At 43.8% G+C, this 15,150-nt stretch overlaps 1 protein-coding gene across 1 annotated transcript; it reads left to right on the top strand.

The window, feature by feature from the left end:
* The first annotated feature begins 7,133 nt into the window (after window positions 1-7,133).
* Window positions 7,134-14,224, top strand: LOC132157501 (F-box only protein 28-like). The gene is made up of 5 exons (XM_059566866.1): window positions 7,134-7,343; window positions 10,180-10,289; window positions 10,731-10,869; window positions 11,799-11,994; window positions 13,302-14,224. The coding sequence occupies exons 1-5, from the start codon at window positions 7,170-7,172 to the stop codon at window positions 13,688-13,690; spliced, it is 1,008 nt and encodes a 335-aa protein (XP_059422849.1). The 5' UTR covers window positions 7,134-7,169; the 3' UTR covers window positions 13,691-14,224.
* The last annotated feature ends 926 nt before the right edge of the window (window positions 14,225-15,150 follow it).

Below are 15,150 nucleotides of genomic sequence, written 5' to 3'. Positions count from 1 at the left end.
CACCGGTCGGGTGGTGCGACGAACTTATACTAATAGAAATTATAGAAATTATACTACCATCCAACGTGAGCACAGTAGTGGAATCATCAAGGTCAGTAAGAGGAATGTCATGTTCACGTGCCCATCTCTCATCAACGAAACTTGCTTCCGAACCAGAGTCGATGAGAGCCAGGCAGGAGGCAGAAGAGGTGGACCAGCGGAGAGTCACCAGGAGGGTAGTGCGTGTCTTGGACGAGGGGAGAAGAGTAGTTGCGCTCGCCAGAACTCCCCTAGCTACTGGTGAGCTCTGGCTTTTACAGAGCAGGAGGACACAAAGTGGCCATCGGAGCTGCAGTAGAGACAGAGATGGTTTATTATCCGTCGCTGACGCTCAGCCGTCGAGATCCGAATACCACCCAGCTGCATAGGCTCCGTTTCATGATCGCTCCGAGCAGGAACAGAGGGTGTGGGCGGAGTTACTGGTCGCTCGGCCCCCAGACCGCGAGTATGACGACGCATCCCAAAGCGCTTGTCCAGACGGATCGCCAACTCCACTAGCTGATCAAACTGCCCAGGAATCTCGCGTGCATAAATCTCATCCTTAAAGTAGGAATTGAGACCCTCAAGGAAGTGAGCAATAAGAGCAGGTTCATTCCATCCTGACGAGGTTGCTAGAGTATGGAACTCGATCGCATAATCGGCCACCGAACGTCTTCCCTTCCCACCGCGAGCTGGCAAGACGCCTCTTGACCATGGACCGAGCGGTCAAACACCTTTACCATCTCTTCCTTGAACAGCTGGAAACGATTAGTCAGGTCAGAATTCAACTCCCAGACGACGGTTCCCCACTCACGTGCCCTGCCAGACAGCAGCGAGATAACGTAGGCGATGCGTGCTCGATCCTGGGCATCCTGGCTGGCTGCAAGGAGAACACAACCTCGCATTGAGTGAGAAAAGCACGGCATTGTGTGGGCTCACCGGCATAGCTGGGGGGGTCGTTAATCCTAGGTTCAGCAGAACTCCCACGACGAGTGGATGCCTCAAGCTGATAGCGATGAAGACGCGCAGTCAAATCAGCCACCTGCGCGGTCAGGCTCTCCACGGAGTGGCGAGTCTCAGAGATCTCTGCATCGTGCCTGCCCAGCGTGACTCCCTGCAGCTCGATGGCCATACGAAACGGTCCTTCCCCCGCTGGGTCCATCTTGGTCAGATTATTCTGTCACAGTTCAGAATAGAGGACCCAAAAGCAAAGGTTATGCAGTACAGTTTATTGTCCAAAACTTCAAACAAGGAGACTGCCGTCAGCAGACGCAGGTCTGTGAAATAACAAAAGAGGATCCTTGATGGACAGGTGAAAAGGGACCGGAATCCAGTGCCAGAAGATCAGAGAGCAACAACAGATCTCCGTCCCCGTGTCCGGCGCTAACCACTCGCAGGCGGCAGGTGAGTGAAAGTCCACTGACAGGAGGTGAGCTGGGCAGAGAACAAAGGTTAGTGACCAACTCTTACTCACGTAACAACAGAGCAGGACGGGACAGGACAAGACAAGACTAGGGGATACACGAGAGGAAAACTGCTGAAAAGATTGTAACCGAGAAACGGAGCGAAAACACTACGTTCTACAATAATCCAACAAAAGACAGAGCAAACAGTGACTAGAAGTAGCCGAGAGAATTAGAGAGAAAAAAGGATCAGGTGAGAGATAATCAGTGTAGGTGTTGATTCTAACGGGAAACAGCTGCTAGAGAGGCAAGGAGGAGAAACATGAATGGGAATGATTAGAGTGTGTGTGCGCAGCGCGAGCGCTGAGAAAATAGTAATCAGCTGTATGAGTGTGCGCGTGTGTGAAAGGAGGAAAACAAACAGAAGGAAGAGACCGGTTTATGACAGTAACAGCCTTTGCCCCACTTCAAGACTTCTATTATTTTCCAGGATAGCAATGGGGCACTTTTGTTTATTTAACTATGAATGCCCCAGGATGGTGCCAGTGGTGGATTCCTCCAGAACCAGAAAATCCAGGAATTTTTGATGGAGTTGGCCAAGCTGGATGGGTCCCATATGAAAACGCATATGACAGTGGCTGAGTGGTCTTACGGTTACCGACTGGACTTGACTTTGATGGGTCTTCTTTTGATCTGGAGTTTATGGCAGAGCTACATAAAAACAAAGATAAAGTTGCTTACGGACCCAGAGTCGAGGAGGGTGAGTATTAAAAGAGAAACATCACAAGCAGTAAGGGTGTCTTAAGTGGTGAGTGAGGATGCATGAGAACTAGGAGTAGGAATGCAATTCATCATTCAAAAACGGAGTATAATCTGTTATTGACATCTTACCTTATTTAAGTGAAACAATAGCTCACCCACAGATGTTTTTTCATGCACTGGAGTGCTCACCCTTAAAACAGTGACTACAAAGGATATCTTGGATTTCTCAATGGGAAATTGGTGCGACTGCATCTTGAGGCCAGTGAGTACTGTAGAAAAAAAATCTATTGCAGCCCTGATCATCTATCCGCCGAGAAGCAGCCTCACCTCGGCTAGACCTTCTGATGTGTGCCGCTGGCTCTGATGTCTCGTTAGTGGTTAAACATAAAATATAATTTGTTTTGTGTAAATCTAACAGGTTATCTTTGGTCTGTATTCAATTGATCTATATGTTAAAATGAAAATCAAAAAGGTAAATTTATATAATATTTCGTTTCATTGTAATGGCTGTATATATACACATATCCCTGAACTAAGTACATTTCTGCAGCTGTTATTATGTTTAAATGAAAACGAAAGGAGGCAGTGGTATTTGATATCCTATTTCATTTTATTGTAAATATACAGAGAGGAAAATTGCAGTAGCCATGGTCATCTGACTGAAGTTATCAAGTACGCTGCAGATTTACCGGATTTGAGTCGTCGCGGACATCACACTCCCGAGTCGAATGCACAAAGTCTGAACTACCGAGGATGCAAGTCCAAAATCAGCGTACTTTGTATTGAAAAACGCTCGCAGACCTACGTCACCGGTCTATTTGCCTAATCTTCCCGGTACTTTACACCGTGGTGGAAACGCAGAAAGCAACAGGTCTGGGGGGAAAAGTTCCTGGGAAAAAAAGTTCCTAAAAAACGAGGCATTAGGTGCCAGGTTAGTTATGGGACTAACAACACGAACAGGTGCTGAATGAGTGACTGGTGTGGTGATTGATGTTGTTGTGGATGCGAAGGCCCGCCGCAGTGAATCCACAATCTCCTGAAATGGATTCATGGAATTCATGTGCTCGTGTTTGTTATAGTCTACTGTTATGAAAATACCAGACTCAGAGACAGGATTAGCAGACAATACACAAAGTGATTTTATTAAACGAACCAATTTAAATGGAAAACAAATATTTTTAGATTATGTGATCTGTATGAAACATGCACGTCCACGGTCATCAACTTCATCTCTGCAGCCAGAAATATAGAAAACATTGATCAATAAATTATTATTATGTTTAGGCAGTCTTGTTGCTTTTTTATGTAGTTTATTTGTTATTTTTTCATAATCATTACTTCTGCTGGTGCACTGTGGCAAGCTTTATGCATGCGCTTGAGTGCTTATAAGTACTTACGAGCACTTAAAGGCTCATTATTAGGAATTATATGGTTTATTAACATAAACACACAATTAGTCGACTTACTAGTTGACCAGAAAAATCTTTAGTTGAGCACAGCCTTAAAAATTAGTTGCATACTTGTCACAGTGTCACCTGCCCTCACAATCACCTGAATACTGATCAGCACCCTCATCAGCTCCTGTATAAAAGCACACACTTCTCCCCAGCTCATTGTCTGGTCTACTCATTGGTATATGGACCACTTTCTCTATTAAAAGTAGACATTTTCTATAGATATATTTTTCATGTCTGTGAAGCAAACCGCTTTTTTACCTGCTGAAGTTCACAGAGACCTAGTCAGCAGAAAGCACACCCTCTTTGCTTTTATTATTTTACAAAAGCACAACGTTTTGTTGTTATTGTGAGTGCACACAAAAGAAGACCGATTCATAGATTTTAAATATTTATTACTTTTATCTGTATGAGCAAAAATTATGGAGTATTTTAAGTTAAATGCAAATGATCACACCGGCACCTCCAAGTTCAGTTAGCATGCTACTGTTCAGCTTTCACACTCCGCACAAACACTTCAGTAGCACACATTTTCTAGGCTAACTTTAAAGCGAGCAGCCATGTAATGTTGCTACTACTTCCATGTTTCAGATGATAAGCCACAATTGAGGTTGATGATCGAAACGAACACTTGGATGTCCTGACGGATGTACTGTAATTACCACACAGACCAGCTGTTAGGGAGCAGCCCTACAAAATTTTTATAAATAGAGTACATGCCACCCAAAATTTCAGTGCAAGGCCCTAAATATCAGTTTGCATATATATATATATATATATATATATATATATATATATATATATATATATATATAAAGACCTGTACTGAAATTATAATATTATGTCTTTTTATACATTTTTAATGCTGGGAAAATAACATTTTCTGAAATGTATGTTTCCTGTTTACTGACTAAAACTAACTTTGCAGTTTAGACATTTGTACATTTAGCACCAACTAAATTGTTTGCTGAAAATCAATGATGGGGGAAGAAAGAGTTCTCTTACCAAGGCCATAAATGAGACTAACACTGCCACAAATACTGTTGTGTTAAGAACAATGGTTTACCTTGGCAGTAGTTTTGCTAAACCAATATAAAACCCGGTGAGCACTGTGAGACTCCAGCTGCTACACCTCTGTGGTTTGACTGGGTGCATGTTTGTAGGGTCTGTGGGTTAGTGGGGTTCAGAGGGTTAAGGGGGGTTTGGGAAATAGGCTCTGTGGGCTGGGATGATTCATCTCCATTAGAGACAAATATCTGGGTATTCTGAGGGAGGCAGAGGTAGCCGCCATAGTGGTTTATGCACTTCATGCCTCCTTTGCAGGCATCAGAGACGAGGGCACACTCATCCATATCTGTTCATGAACAGAAGGAAACAAGATGCATTAAGAGCTGGGGGTGTGAAAACTTGTGAACAGGATGAAGAGGTCTAAATCTTTCTTATTTTGCTGAAATATCTTTTTTTTTTTTTTAAGTACTCTCATTCAGAAGCAACAGAAGAAACTAGCATGTTTCTTGGAGGACAAATTCCAATATTTTCATCCCCCTTCTCTTAATGCATCTTGTTTCCTTCTGGAGCATCAGTGAGTGTTTGAATCTTTTTTAATAGTTGTGTTTGAGTCCCTCAATTGTCCTCAGTGTGAAAAGATGTATCTCAAAATCATACAGTCACTGCTGGAAAGGGTTCAAATATGCGAAAGATGCTGGAAAACTGAAGAATCTGCAGGACATGGAGGATCTTTCTGAAGAACAGTTCTCAGTTTAACTGTTCAGAGCAAACAAGGGACTCATGAACAACCATCACTTTTTTGTCTTGTGGACTATATGTAAACATATTTTATGTAAAATATCTTACAACAGTACTAAATAAAAAAATAATAACATGCATTTAGTATGATCTCTCTTCTTTTGTGAAAATTATTCACATTTTCACAGATTCTGCAAGGGGTTCCCAAACTTTCCCAATCCCTAATCCTAAACCTAAGCATAAAATAAGTGCATGTATTTTATTAATATTACTCAGTACTTAAATGTATAATTACATTGTAACAAGTACACCTTAAAAAAAAAAAAGAATATATATATGTTTTTTTACCGAACACTGACTCCTGACACCCGGAAACGATTCACTCTCCCCCCTCCACCACCTCCCACTTCCACTCTGACTGCTGATGACTTTGGATGTCCACATTCATCTGGCTAATGTTTTCACTACACATATTTTATTTATGTTTTAGCCTACACCAAGTCCATTGAAAACAGAGCTTTTCTGAAGACACACTATAAATTTGAAAATGCAGCATTCACAGTGTAGTGTGGACTATGAAAACGAAGGTATTTAAACGATGATGCACACTTTACTCACACACAGGGCCGTAGCTGGGGTGTGCAGGGCCCCAGTGCAGGTTGTACCACTGGGTCCTGTTTAAAATGATTTAATTTGTATGTTCGTTGTATTTCGAACACAAGACAAACAGAGTGTCAGGGCAAAACCCTTTGTTAATTTGATTTTTGATGGTTATTCTTAAAGTAAAACTATATAATATATAACGTTTGTCTGTCCACAAATAATGTACTAATCAATATTTCAGAGCTTTGCATAAAAGCAGACTGGACCGTTATTGACGGGCTACAACAGCTGCACAGTTGTTCTCATGTAATTGAGCTAACAGGTGTATAACCTATCCTACCACAGTGTTACCTGAGCTTGTTTGTTTTGTGCTGACCCTAGTCAACCCCTGATTTAACTAGAAACCAAGATCTGAAATGGGTGACATAAAGAACCATCCTAAAAATGCACTGAGTGTTCTCTGCTGTAATCCATTTCATCAGAAATAGCTGTGGATTCAGTATACTGTGATTTAGAGGTGTTGATCCTGCAATGATTGTTTGAGTGGACTAGCACTTCACATTTCAGTAGCCTATAGTGGCCAGTGAGAGAGTACAAGTACGCAATCTGAATTAGCATCCAACCAGAAGTGCTTATATGAATGCAGACATTACATTAAATGTTCAATTTGGCTGTTAGATGTTACAAGAACAGACTCAAGCCCATCGGCTGGTCGAAATTTTCATTGGCCTTGGGAAACTTCTCTTGTTGGCTCTCTGTGCAGTTGATAACATGCAACACTTATGAAGAAATGGACTTCCTTTCCCTTTTAAACTTCTAAATGACCAGACAAACTTAAAAATAAACAAACCTTCAACTGAGACGTAAAGTTCACACTAAATGTTGAATAACCTAAGATTTGTCTTATGTTTCATTGCAAGTTTAGTTTATTCTGTTCCAAGTTTTGAAATGTATTTCATTCCATTGAATCTGAATTTTAATGTTTACCTTTTGTATATATATATATATATATATATATATATATATATATATATATATATATATATATATATATATATGTGTGTGTGTGTGTGTGTGTGTGTGTGTGTTAAAAAAAATAGACTACATCGCGCTCGCGTCACTTCCGCTCGCTGCTGGGCCGCACGGTGTTTCGTCACGTCCGGTGGTCTCGAGCTCAGAGAAAATGGCGGCTGTAGTAGTGAGCGCTGATGGAGGCGTCGCGCCGCTGGATCCGGACTCTGCGTCTCCAGCGCCGGAGCAGCCGCTCCAGAACAACGCGCTGCTGGGACTCCCGATCGTGGCGATCGAGAACATCCTCAACTTCCTGTCCTACGACGAGATCAGTCTGCTGCGACTGGTGAGAAACCACGAGCCCCACACAGCTGTCTGCGAGCGACGATTACTCGAGGAGTTAGTCCTGACTGAACGCGTTCAGACCGTCGAAACACGGGCAGCTCACTCGGTGTCGAGTGCTGTCTCGGATTTAGACACACCCCGTGTGAGTCACTGCGGAGCTCGAGCACTAGTTAGTGTGTGAAATACAGCAGAGCTCGAGCACTAGTTAGTGTGTGAGTCACTGCGGAGCTCGAGCACTAGCTAGTGTGAGAAATACAGCGGAGCTCGAACACTAGCTAGTGTGTGAAATACGGCAGTGCTCGAACACTAGCTAGTGTGTGAAATACAGCAGAGCTCGAGCACTAGTTAGTGTGTGAAATACAGCAGAGCTCGAACACTAGTTAGTGTGTGACATACAGCAGAGCTCGAACACTAGCTAGTGTGTGAAATACAGCAGAGCTCGAACACTAGTTAGTGTGTGAGTCACAGCAGAGCTCGAACACTAGCTAGTGTGTGACATACAGCAGAGCTCGAACACTAGTTAGTGTGTGAAATACAGCAGAGCTCGAACACTAGTTAGTGTGTGACATACAGCAGAGCTCGAACACTAGCTAGTGTGTGACATACAGAAGAGCTCAAACACTAGTTAGTGTGTGACATACAGCAGAGCTCGAACACTAGTTAGTGTGTGACATACAGCAGAGCTCGAACACTAGCTAGTGTGTGACATACAGCAGAGCTCAAACACTAGCTAGTGTGAGAAATACAGCGGAGCTCGAACACTAGCTAGTGTGAGAAATACAGCGGAGCTCGAACACTAGTTAGTGTGTGAGTCACAGCAGAGCTCGAACACTAGTTAGTGTGTGAGTCACAGCAGAGCTCGAGCACTAGTTAGTGTGTGAAATACAGCGGAGCTCGAACACTAGTTAGTGTGTGACATACAGCAGAGCTCGAACACTAGTTAGTGTGTGAGTCACAGCAGAGCTCGAGCACTAGTTAGTGTGTGAAATACAGCGGAGCTCGAACACTAGTTAGTGTGTGAGTCACAGCAGAGCTCGAGCACTAGTTAGTGTGTGACATACAGCAGAGCTCGAACACTAGTTAGTGTGTGAGTCACAGCAGAGCTCGAGCACTAGTTAGTGTGTGACATACAGCAGAGCTCGAACACTAGTTAGTGTGTGAGTCACAGCAGAGCTCGAGCACTAGTTAGTGTGTGACATACAGCAGAGCTCGAACACTAGTTAGTGTGTGAGTCACAGCAGAGCTCGAGCACTAGTTAGTGTGTGACATACAGCAGAGCTCGAACACTAGCTAGTGTGTGAGTCACAGCAGAGCTCGAGCACTAGCTAGTGTGTGACATACAGCAGAGCTCGAACACTAGCTAGTGTGTGAGTCACAGCAGAGCTCGAGCACTAGTTAGTGTGTGAAATACAGCGGAGCTCGAACACTAGCTAGTGTGTGAGTCACAGCAGAGCTCGAGCACTAGTTAGTGTGTGACATACAGCAGAGCTCGAACACTAGTTAGTGTGTGAGTCACAGCAGAGCTCGAGCACTAGTTAGTGTGTGACATACAGCAGAGCTCGAACACTAGCTAGTGTGTGAGTCACAGCAGAGCTCGAGCACTAGCTATTGTGTGACATACAGCAGAGCTCGAACACTAGCTAGTGTGTGAGTCACAGCAGAGCTCGAGCACTAGCTAGTGTGTGACATACAGCAGAGCTCGAACACTAGTTAGTGTGTGAGTCACAGCAGAGCTCGAGCACTAGTTAGTGTGTGACATACAGCAGAGCTCGAGCACTAGTTAGTGTGTGACATACAGCAGAGCTCGAACACTAGTTAGTGTGTGAGTCACAGCAGAGCTCGAGCACTAGCTAGTGTGTGACATACAGCAGAGCTCGAACACTAGTTAGTGTGTGACATACAGCAGAGCTCGAGCACTAGTTAGTGTGTGACATACAGCAGAGCTCGAACACTAGTTAGTGTGTGAGTCACAGCAGAGCTCGAGCACTAGTTAGTGTGTGACATACAGCAGAGCTCGAACACTAGCTAGTGTGTGAGTCACAGCAGAGCTCGAGCACTAGCTAGTGTGTGACATACAGCAGAGCTCGAGCACTAGTTAGTGTGTGACATACAGCAGAGCTCGAACACTAGTTAGTGTGTGAGTCACAGCAGAGCTCGAGCACTAGCTAGTGTGTGAAATACTGCAGTGCTTCATCTCAGTGTTACCTATTCAAGGTGATCCTCATCGTTCCTGTTGCTCTGTGAGTGTAAACTCTGCCTCAGAGTGTTAGTGTCCGGTTGAGTATTTCATGATCTAATAAAAGCTAATGTTAACTGTCTGTCTCAGTTTTTAAGTTGGTCAACTGTATCTCACAATTATGACTCTTTCTCTTGTCATTCTGAAGGGAAAAAATCCCAAATTGCGAAATAATGTCAGAATTGTGAGATTTCTTTTTTTTACCTGTACATGAACCATATTTGTCTTTTGGCTAAAACAAACAACAACAACAGAAAGAAATTGAGAGATGCAGAATTGCAGTTACAGTAGATGTCCTCCTGCAGATCTGTTGATCAAGCCTCTGAGAAGTCCTCTAGAGATGATTCCCCACGCTCACTGAAGAGATCTCCTTATCTAAGAATATTCCCAGAGGAATTCAGTGAGGAGTTCACATACAGAACACGTGTGTCATTAGAGAACTTAAGAGAACACATCATGATTTTCACGGTGGAAATGAAAGATACACATGTTTTCCACCATATCTTAATTAGAGATGGTACACCAGACCTGTCTCTGCTTATGATGTAATCGCCTCCACGGACCGGCCGAGCTCATCCTGCAGATCTGCTCTGTGTTGCAGGTGTGTAAACGCATGGATATGATCTGCCAGCGCATGCTGAACCAAGGCTTCCTGAAGGTGGAGCGCTATCACAATCTGTGCCAGAAACAGGTGAAGGCCCAGCTGCCCAGGTGAGACGTCCCTGTGATAGTTACTGAACCGCTTAAATCCTCTGAAGAGCTACACGACTGGCAGCTCAAAAGAGAGGTTCAGAAGTGCCACTGGAGGAGCTAGACTTTATAAGCCATGTTAGTGAATACCTGCTCGCCTGAACACAGGTGTTCACTCCTGACTCTGCAATCAAACAGGCCTGCGTTTCCCAAAAGTGTCATAAGAGAGCTGATGCTTTTGGGAACGGCAGCCCTTAGCAATGTCTATCCGAGGACAGAACAAACATACATGTTTGAGTGATTTCATAATAAAAGAAATTCAATAGTAGCCTGTTTGGTGCCATTACATTGATTTGAAAATGTTGATATTGATCATGTGCTCTTCTGGGTGTCTGGTCCCGGATGGGAAGGCAGTAGCATCAGGGGGTGTTTGCTGTAATGCTTGTGTTGTGATGTCCTCAGGCGGGAGTCGGAGCGGAGGAACCACTCGTTAGCGCGGCACGCAGACATCCTGGCAGCGGTGGAGACGCGTCTGTCACTGCTCAACATGACCTTCATGAAATACGTGGACTCAAACCTCTGCTGCTTCATTCCTGGAAAGGTACACGTGCATGTCTTTCAGAGAGGACTCGCTCTCTCCACATTCACAGTGTCAGGTGATCACATTGTGATATTCTGTCCGTTTGGTTCAATTACTCAGAAACGGCTGTGAAAGACCGTCTGTCTGTGCAATCCATCAGTGGACGAAACAACACTATCTTTCACATTTTTTCATTCTCTACAATAAGGATGTGAACGATGAATCGATGATCCATTCATTGTCTATAAGAGATTGATCGATTAAGGCTTATTCATTTGTGGCAACTGTCCATGTTTCGTTAATTTTGTTCCCTAAATAACCCATGATTTAACTGAAATAAGGGAACAAATTAATAAATCGAACGAATTCTTAAATCATGAAATCTTTAATTTCCCTTCCCATGTTTACCACACACAGTAAGAGATGTGATTAAAAGTGAAAGATAATAAAAATAAACCTGTGAAATTAGAAGATTTAAGAAAAGAAATGATTCCTGTTTAATGAGCAAGAACTAGTTCAATTTAAATGAAGTCTGCTCTAGTCGTGACATTGCAGGGTCGTTCACAACACAACACTCATGTGTTTCTGGGAAATTTCCAATGGTTAGTTTTCCAGAAAGGCTGTTAATTAATCAGCCTGTTTTAAGAAACAGAATCAGTTGGCAACAGCACCTTGCTTCTCATGCTTTGGACACGTGCACGATGCAGACTCATGCATTTTAGATCACTGTTATTTAAATTTCAAAGCTCTTTTTATTTTATAATTGATATTTTTGTTTTGTTGGGAGAGCACACTGACCATTATTATATTGAATAAAGGGTATTCTATATGTAATAAAAACACATCTTACAAATAATTGCTGTTGTTATATCTGTATATATTGTTTGGTGATTTATTTTGAGCAGATAAATCCCGAGAGGTTTGACAGTGTTGTTGTGTGCCTCGTGCAGGTGATCGATGAGATTTATCGTGTTCTGCGCTATGTGAACTCCACACGAGCGCCACAGAGAGCTCACGAGGTGCTGCAGGAGCTGCGGGACATTTCCTCCATGGCCATGGAGTACTTCGATGAGAAGATCGTCCCTATCCTGAAGAAAAGGCTTCCCGGCGCGGATCTCTCCGGACGACTGATCGGATCTGCTCCGGGTAATTTCTCATGTTTCTTCTGATTACCAGCATGTTGTTTGTGCAGTTAAAGGGGTCGTGAACTTTTATTATTTGGTACTGTTCTCTGAGGCCCACATATAATGCTAACATACTAATAATTCCTTTTTTTTTGTTGTTTTTTTTGTCCTGCTTCAAGGCCCTCGTCAGGACACTGTTTGAATAGATGTGGAAGATTGTAGTCTGTGAAGTAAACACTCACTGCTATGAAGTCTCACTGCATCGTCTTTCAGTTTCAATATTTCTGAAAATCTCGCATCAAATTGTGCCTCGTTTGTAAATGAATCCATGGTCAAATTAAGTGAACAAAGGACTACATGCCTGATTCGGTGGGCGGGGCTAAACATGCAGCGATGAGAATCAGTGGGCGGGGTTAAGGACAGTGATGTGAAATCGGTGGGCGGGGCTAAATGGGCAGTGGTGTGAAATCGATGGGCGGGGCTAAACAGGCAATGATGTGGAATTGGTGGGCGGGGCTAAACGGGCAGTGGTGTGACATCGGTGGGCGGGGCTAAACAGGCAATAATGTGGAATGGGTAGGCGGGGCTAAACAGGCAATGATGTGCAATTGGTGGGCGGGGCTAAACGGGCAGTGGTGTGAAATCGGTGGGCGGGGCTAAACAGGCAATAATGTGGAATGGGTAGGCGGGGCTAAACAGGCAATGATGTGCAATTGGTGGGCGGGGCTAAACGGGCAGTGGTGTGAAATCGGTGGGCGGGGCTAAACAGGCAATAATGTGGAATGGGTAGGCGGGGCTAAACAGGTAATGATGTGGAATGGGTAGGCGGGGCTAAACAGGCAATGATGTGGAATTGGTGGGCGGGGCTAAACGGGCAGTGGTGTGAAATCGGTGGGCGGGGCTAAACAGGCAATGGTGAGTAATTTGTGGGTCGGGGCTAAACGGGCAGTGGTGTGGAATCGGTGGGCGGGGCTAAACAGGCAGCGATGTAGAAGCAGGCGTTGATCATCTTCTGCAGAGGCGGTGTTTATCCACAGTATAACATCATCATAGAGTGGAACACTCCACAAACTGTCATTTTGGCAGTCTACCTTCAATATAAGCTGTTTTTAGACTAACAAGAACGTTTTGAGTTCTGAAACTTACAGGATGTTTTTATAGTATAAACAACTCTTATATGTCAGATGATCAAGGGAAGTTTGGTTTTTCAGTTCATGACCCCTTTATGCATAAAGCATGAAGTTCATGACTTTGACTCTCCATTCCATTGTCTTTCCTCTGGATTAAAGTATTTTCATGAGTTTCGAACCTCTTCCCTCTGTCTCGCAGTGGCCGGTACCTCTTCCTCTCTGACCACCATGTCCCTGCTGGCCAAAAACACTCCGTCTCGCTCGGAGATGACGAAGGTGCAGCAGCAGGTGAAGGTGAACGGCGCGTCGATGACGGCGCTGCGGCGCGAGATGCAGGAGGTGCGTGTCAAGCAGCTGGAGCAGCAGAAGCAGCTGCAGGATCAGGAGCAGAAGCTGCTGGAGCAGTCTCAGGTGATGGGAGAGCAGAACGCCCGGCTGGCCGAGCTGGAGCACAAGCTCAGGGAACTGATGGACAGCGCGGTGGCCTCCAGCTCCTCCGCAGCCGCCGCCGAGGGCCTGTGTCTCAAACGGCCCCGCAACTGCCCGGACCTCCCGCGTCACTCCAAACGCCTGCGTAGCAAGAAATAGAGGGATGTTTCTCTCTACCTTTTAAGTTTTCTTTTGCTTCCTTAAAGCTATATCATTTTTTCCACTTATGTCAAACGATGAGGTGAATATCACGCGGAGGAAAATCATAACGAGAGGGGAATCTTATTGTTTTATCATTTGTTGGCACGTCCCTCATATCAGACATGTATTAATATACACTAATAAGCTTGAGCCCCGTCGCTTGACTTCTGTTTCTAAAGGCTTGGCATCTGCCTTGAGCAACGTTTGTCTTTCGTGTTTACCTGACTCTCATGCCAATGAGCTCATGAAACGATGCAGAGAAGCTTTAGTCAATCAAGTGCGAGGACGAGGAAGACCTGAACACAGATATGACGTTAGCAGCTGATTTGGCACGCCGCAGTAGTTTCCACCATTAGGTCCAACTGTGTCCAAAGTTTTCAAGTTAAGACTTAGACCCCTTCTTGAAATGGAGAACACGAGGTGTTCGTATAAATGATATAAATGGTAAATATCAGCTTTGTTCTATGTTCTAAGAGTGAAATATTTGATCGGAGATGTGCCTCGACAGTATGAGTAAGTCTTGCAGACGTCTGCAGCTGTAGCATCCATGATTATATTGTTTGTCTAAAGATCGTCCATCACTGAGGATAGTGTCTTGTAGGCGTCAAATGTCTCTAGGTGTATCATTTACTGCAAATAGATCTGTGTCAGTGCAATAAAAATTGTGGAAAGCCTTGTTACTAGGAAAATAAATCATTGACGTTCAGGTTGGTCTTTGCCTGTGAGGCACATTTTGAGTGATTTGAGACTGGTGTTATTGTCATTCTGTCTGCACAGTTACGTAGGAAAGGTTAGATTTGCTTTCCTTCATAACCTGAGAGATCCGGATGAACTCTAATGCTGAACAGACTTTGAGCAAGCAACAGGTGAGGGGTACAATTACTTGTGACACGGTTAATGTTTTGTTTTTTGCACACCTGTCCTATAGTTAATGTACTTTCAATACTTTTAGTGCTTGTGATTACAAACATGCTGACTTTAGGCCCTGCCCCTTTAATATGTAATGTTAAAGTGACCTTTTGGTCTTTCGAACAGTAAAAAACACATCAGCTTTAATGACATTATGTACTATATGTTCCAAAGTATATCATTTAGCAAGGTGTCCTTCTGCATGGGACTGCAAGGTTTCGCAAGAGAACCATTTTGCCACAAAAGAGTATAGTGTGTCTCGAGGAGAAGCTACAATGGTTCTCCCAAAACCCCATCACAGCTGTTTTTGTCCTTTTGTTTTTTTACTACATTAACTGATACTGTTCTCTGCAAATCATGTTTGAAACTACAGATCCATGGCCCAGTTTCTTACACTTCTCAGAACGCCAACCAAAAATATTAAAAAACTTTGTTGAGAGATAAAAGGTTTTGCAGTATGTAAACTGTAATTGCGTCTCGTAATGTGACTTCAGATCATGCGAAGTCAC

The sequence above is a fragment of the Carassius carassius genome, chromosome 14 (genome assembly GCF_963082965.1).
Source record: "Carassius carassius chromosome 14, fCarCar2.1, whole genome shotgun sequence".
Taxonomy (NCBI): Eukaryota; Metazoa; Chordata; class Actinopteri; order Cypriniformes; family Cyprinidae; genus Carassius; species Carassius carassius.
The sequence above is the reverse complement of the archived record's forward strand: the minus strand, read 5'-3'. Positions and strand labels throughout refer to the sequence as shown.

Excerpts from the sequence above, each read along its gene's own strand:
- LOC132157501 (XM_059566866.1), top strand. The coding sequence starts at position 7,170 with ATGGCGGCTGTAGTAGTGAGCGCTGATGGAGGCGTCGCGCCGCTGGAT. Across the intron at positions 7,344-10,179 it reads AGATCAGTCTGCTGCGACTG|GTGTGTAAACGCATGGATAT; the intron begins GTGAGAAACCAC and ends TCTGTGTTGCAG. Across the intron at positions 10,870-11,798 it reads GCTGCTTCATTCCTGGAAAG|GTGATCGATGAGATTTATCG; the intron begins GTACACGTGCAT and ends TGCCTCGTGCAG.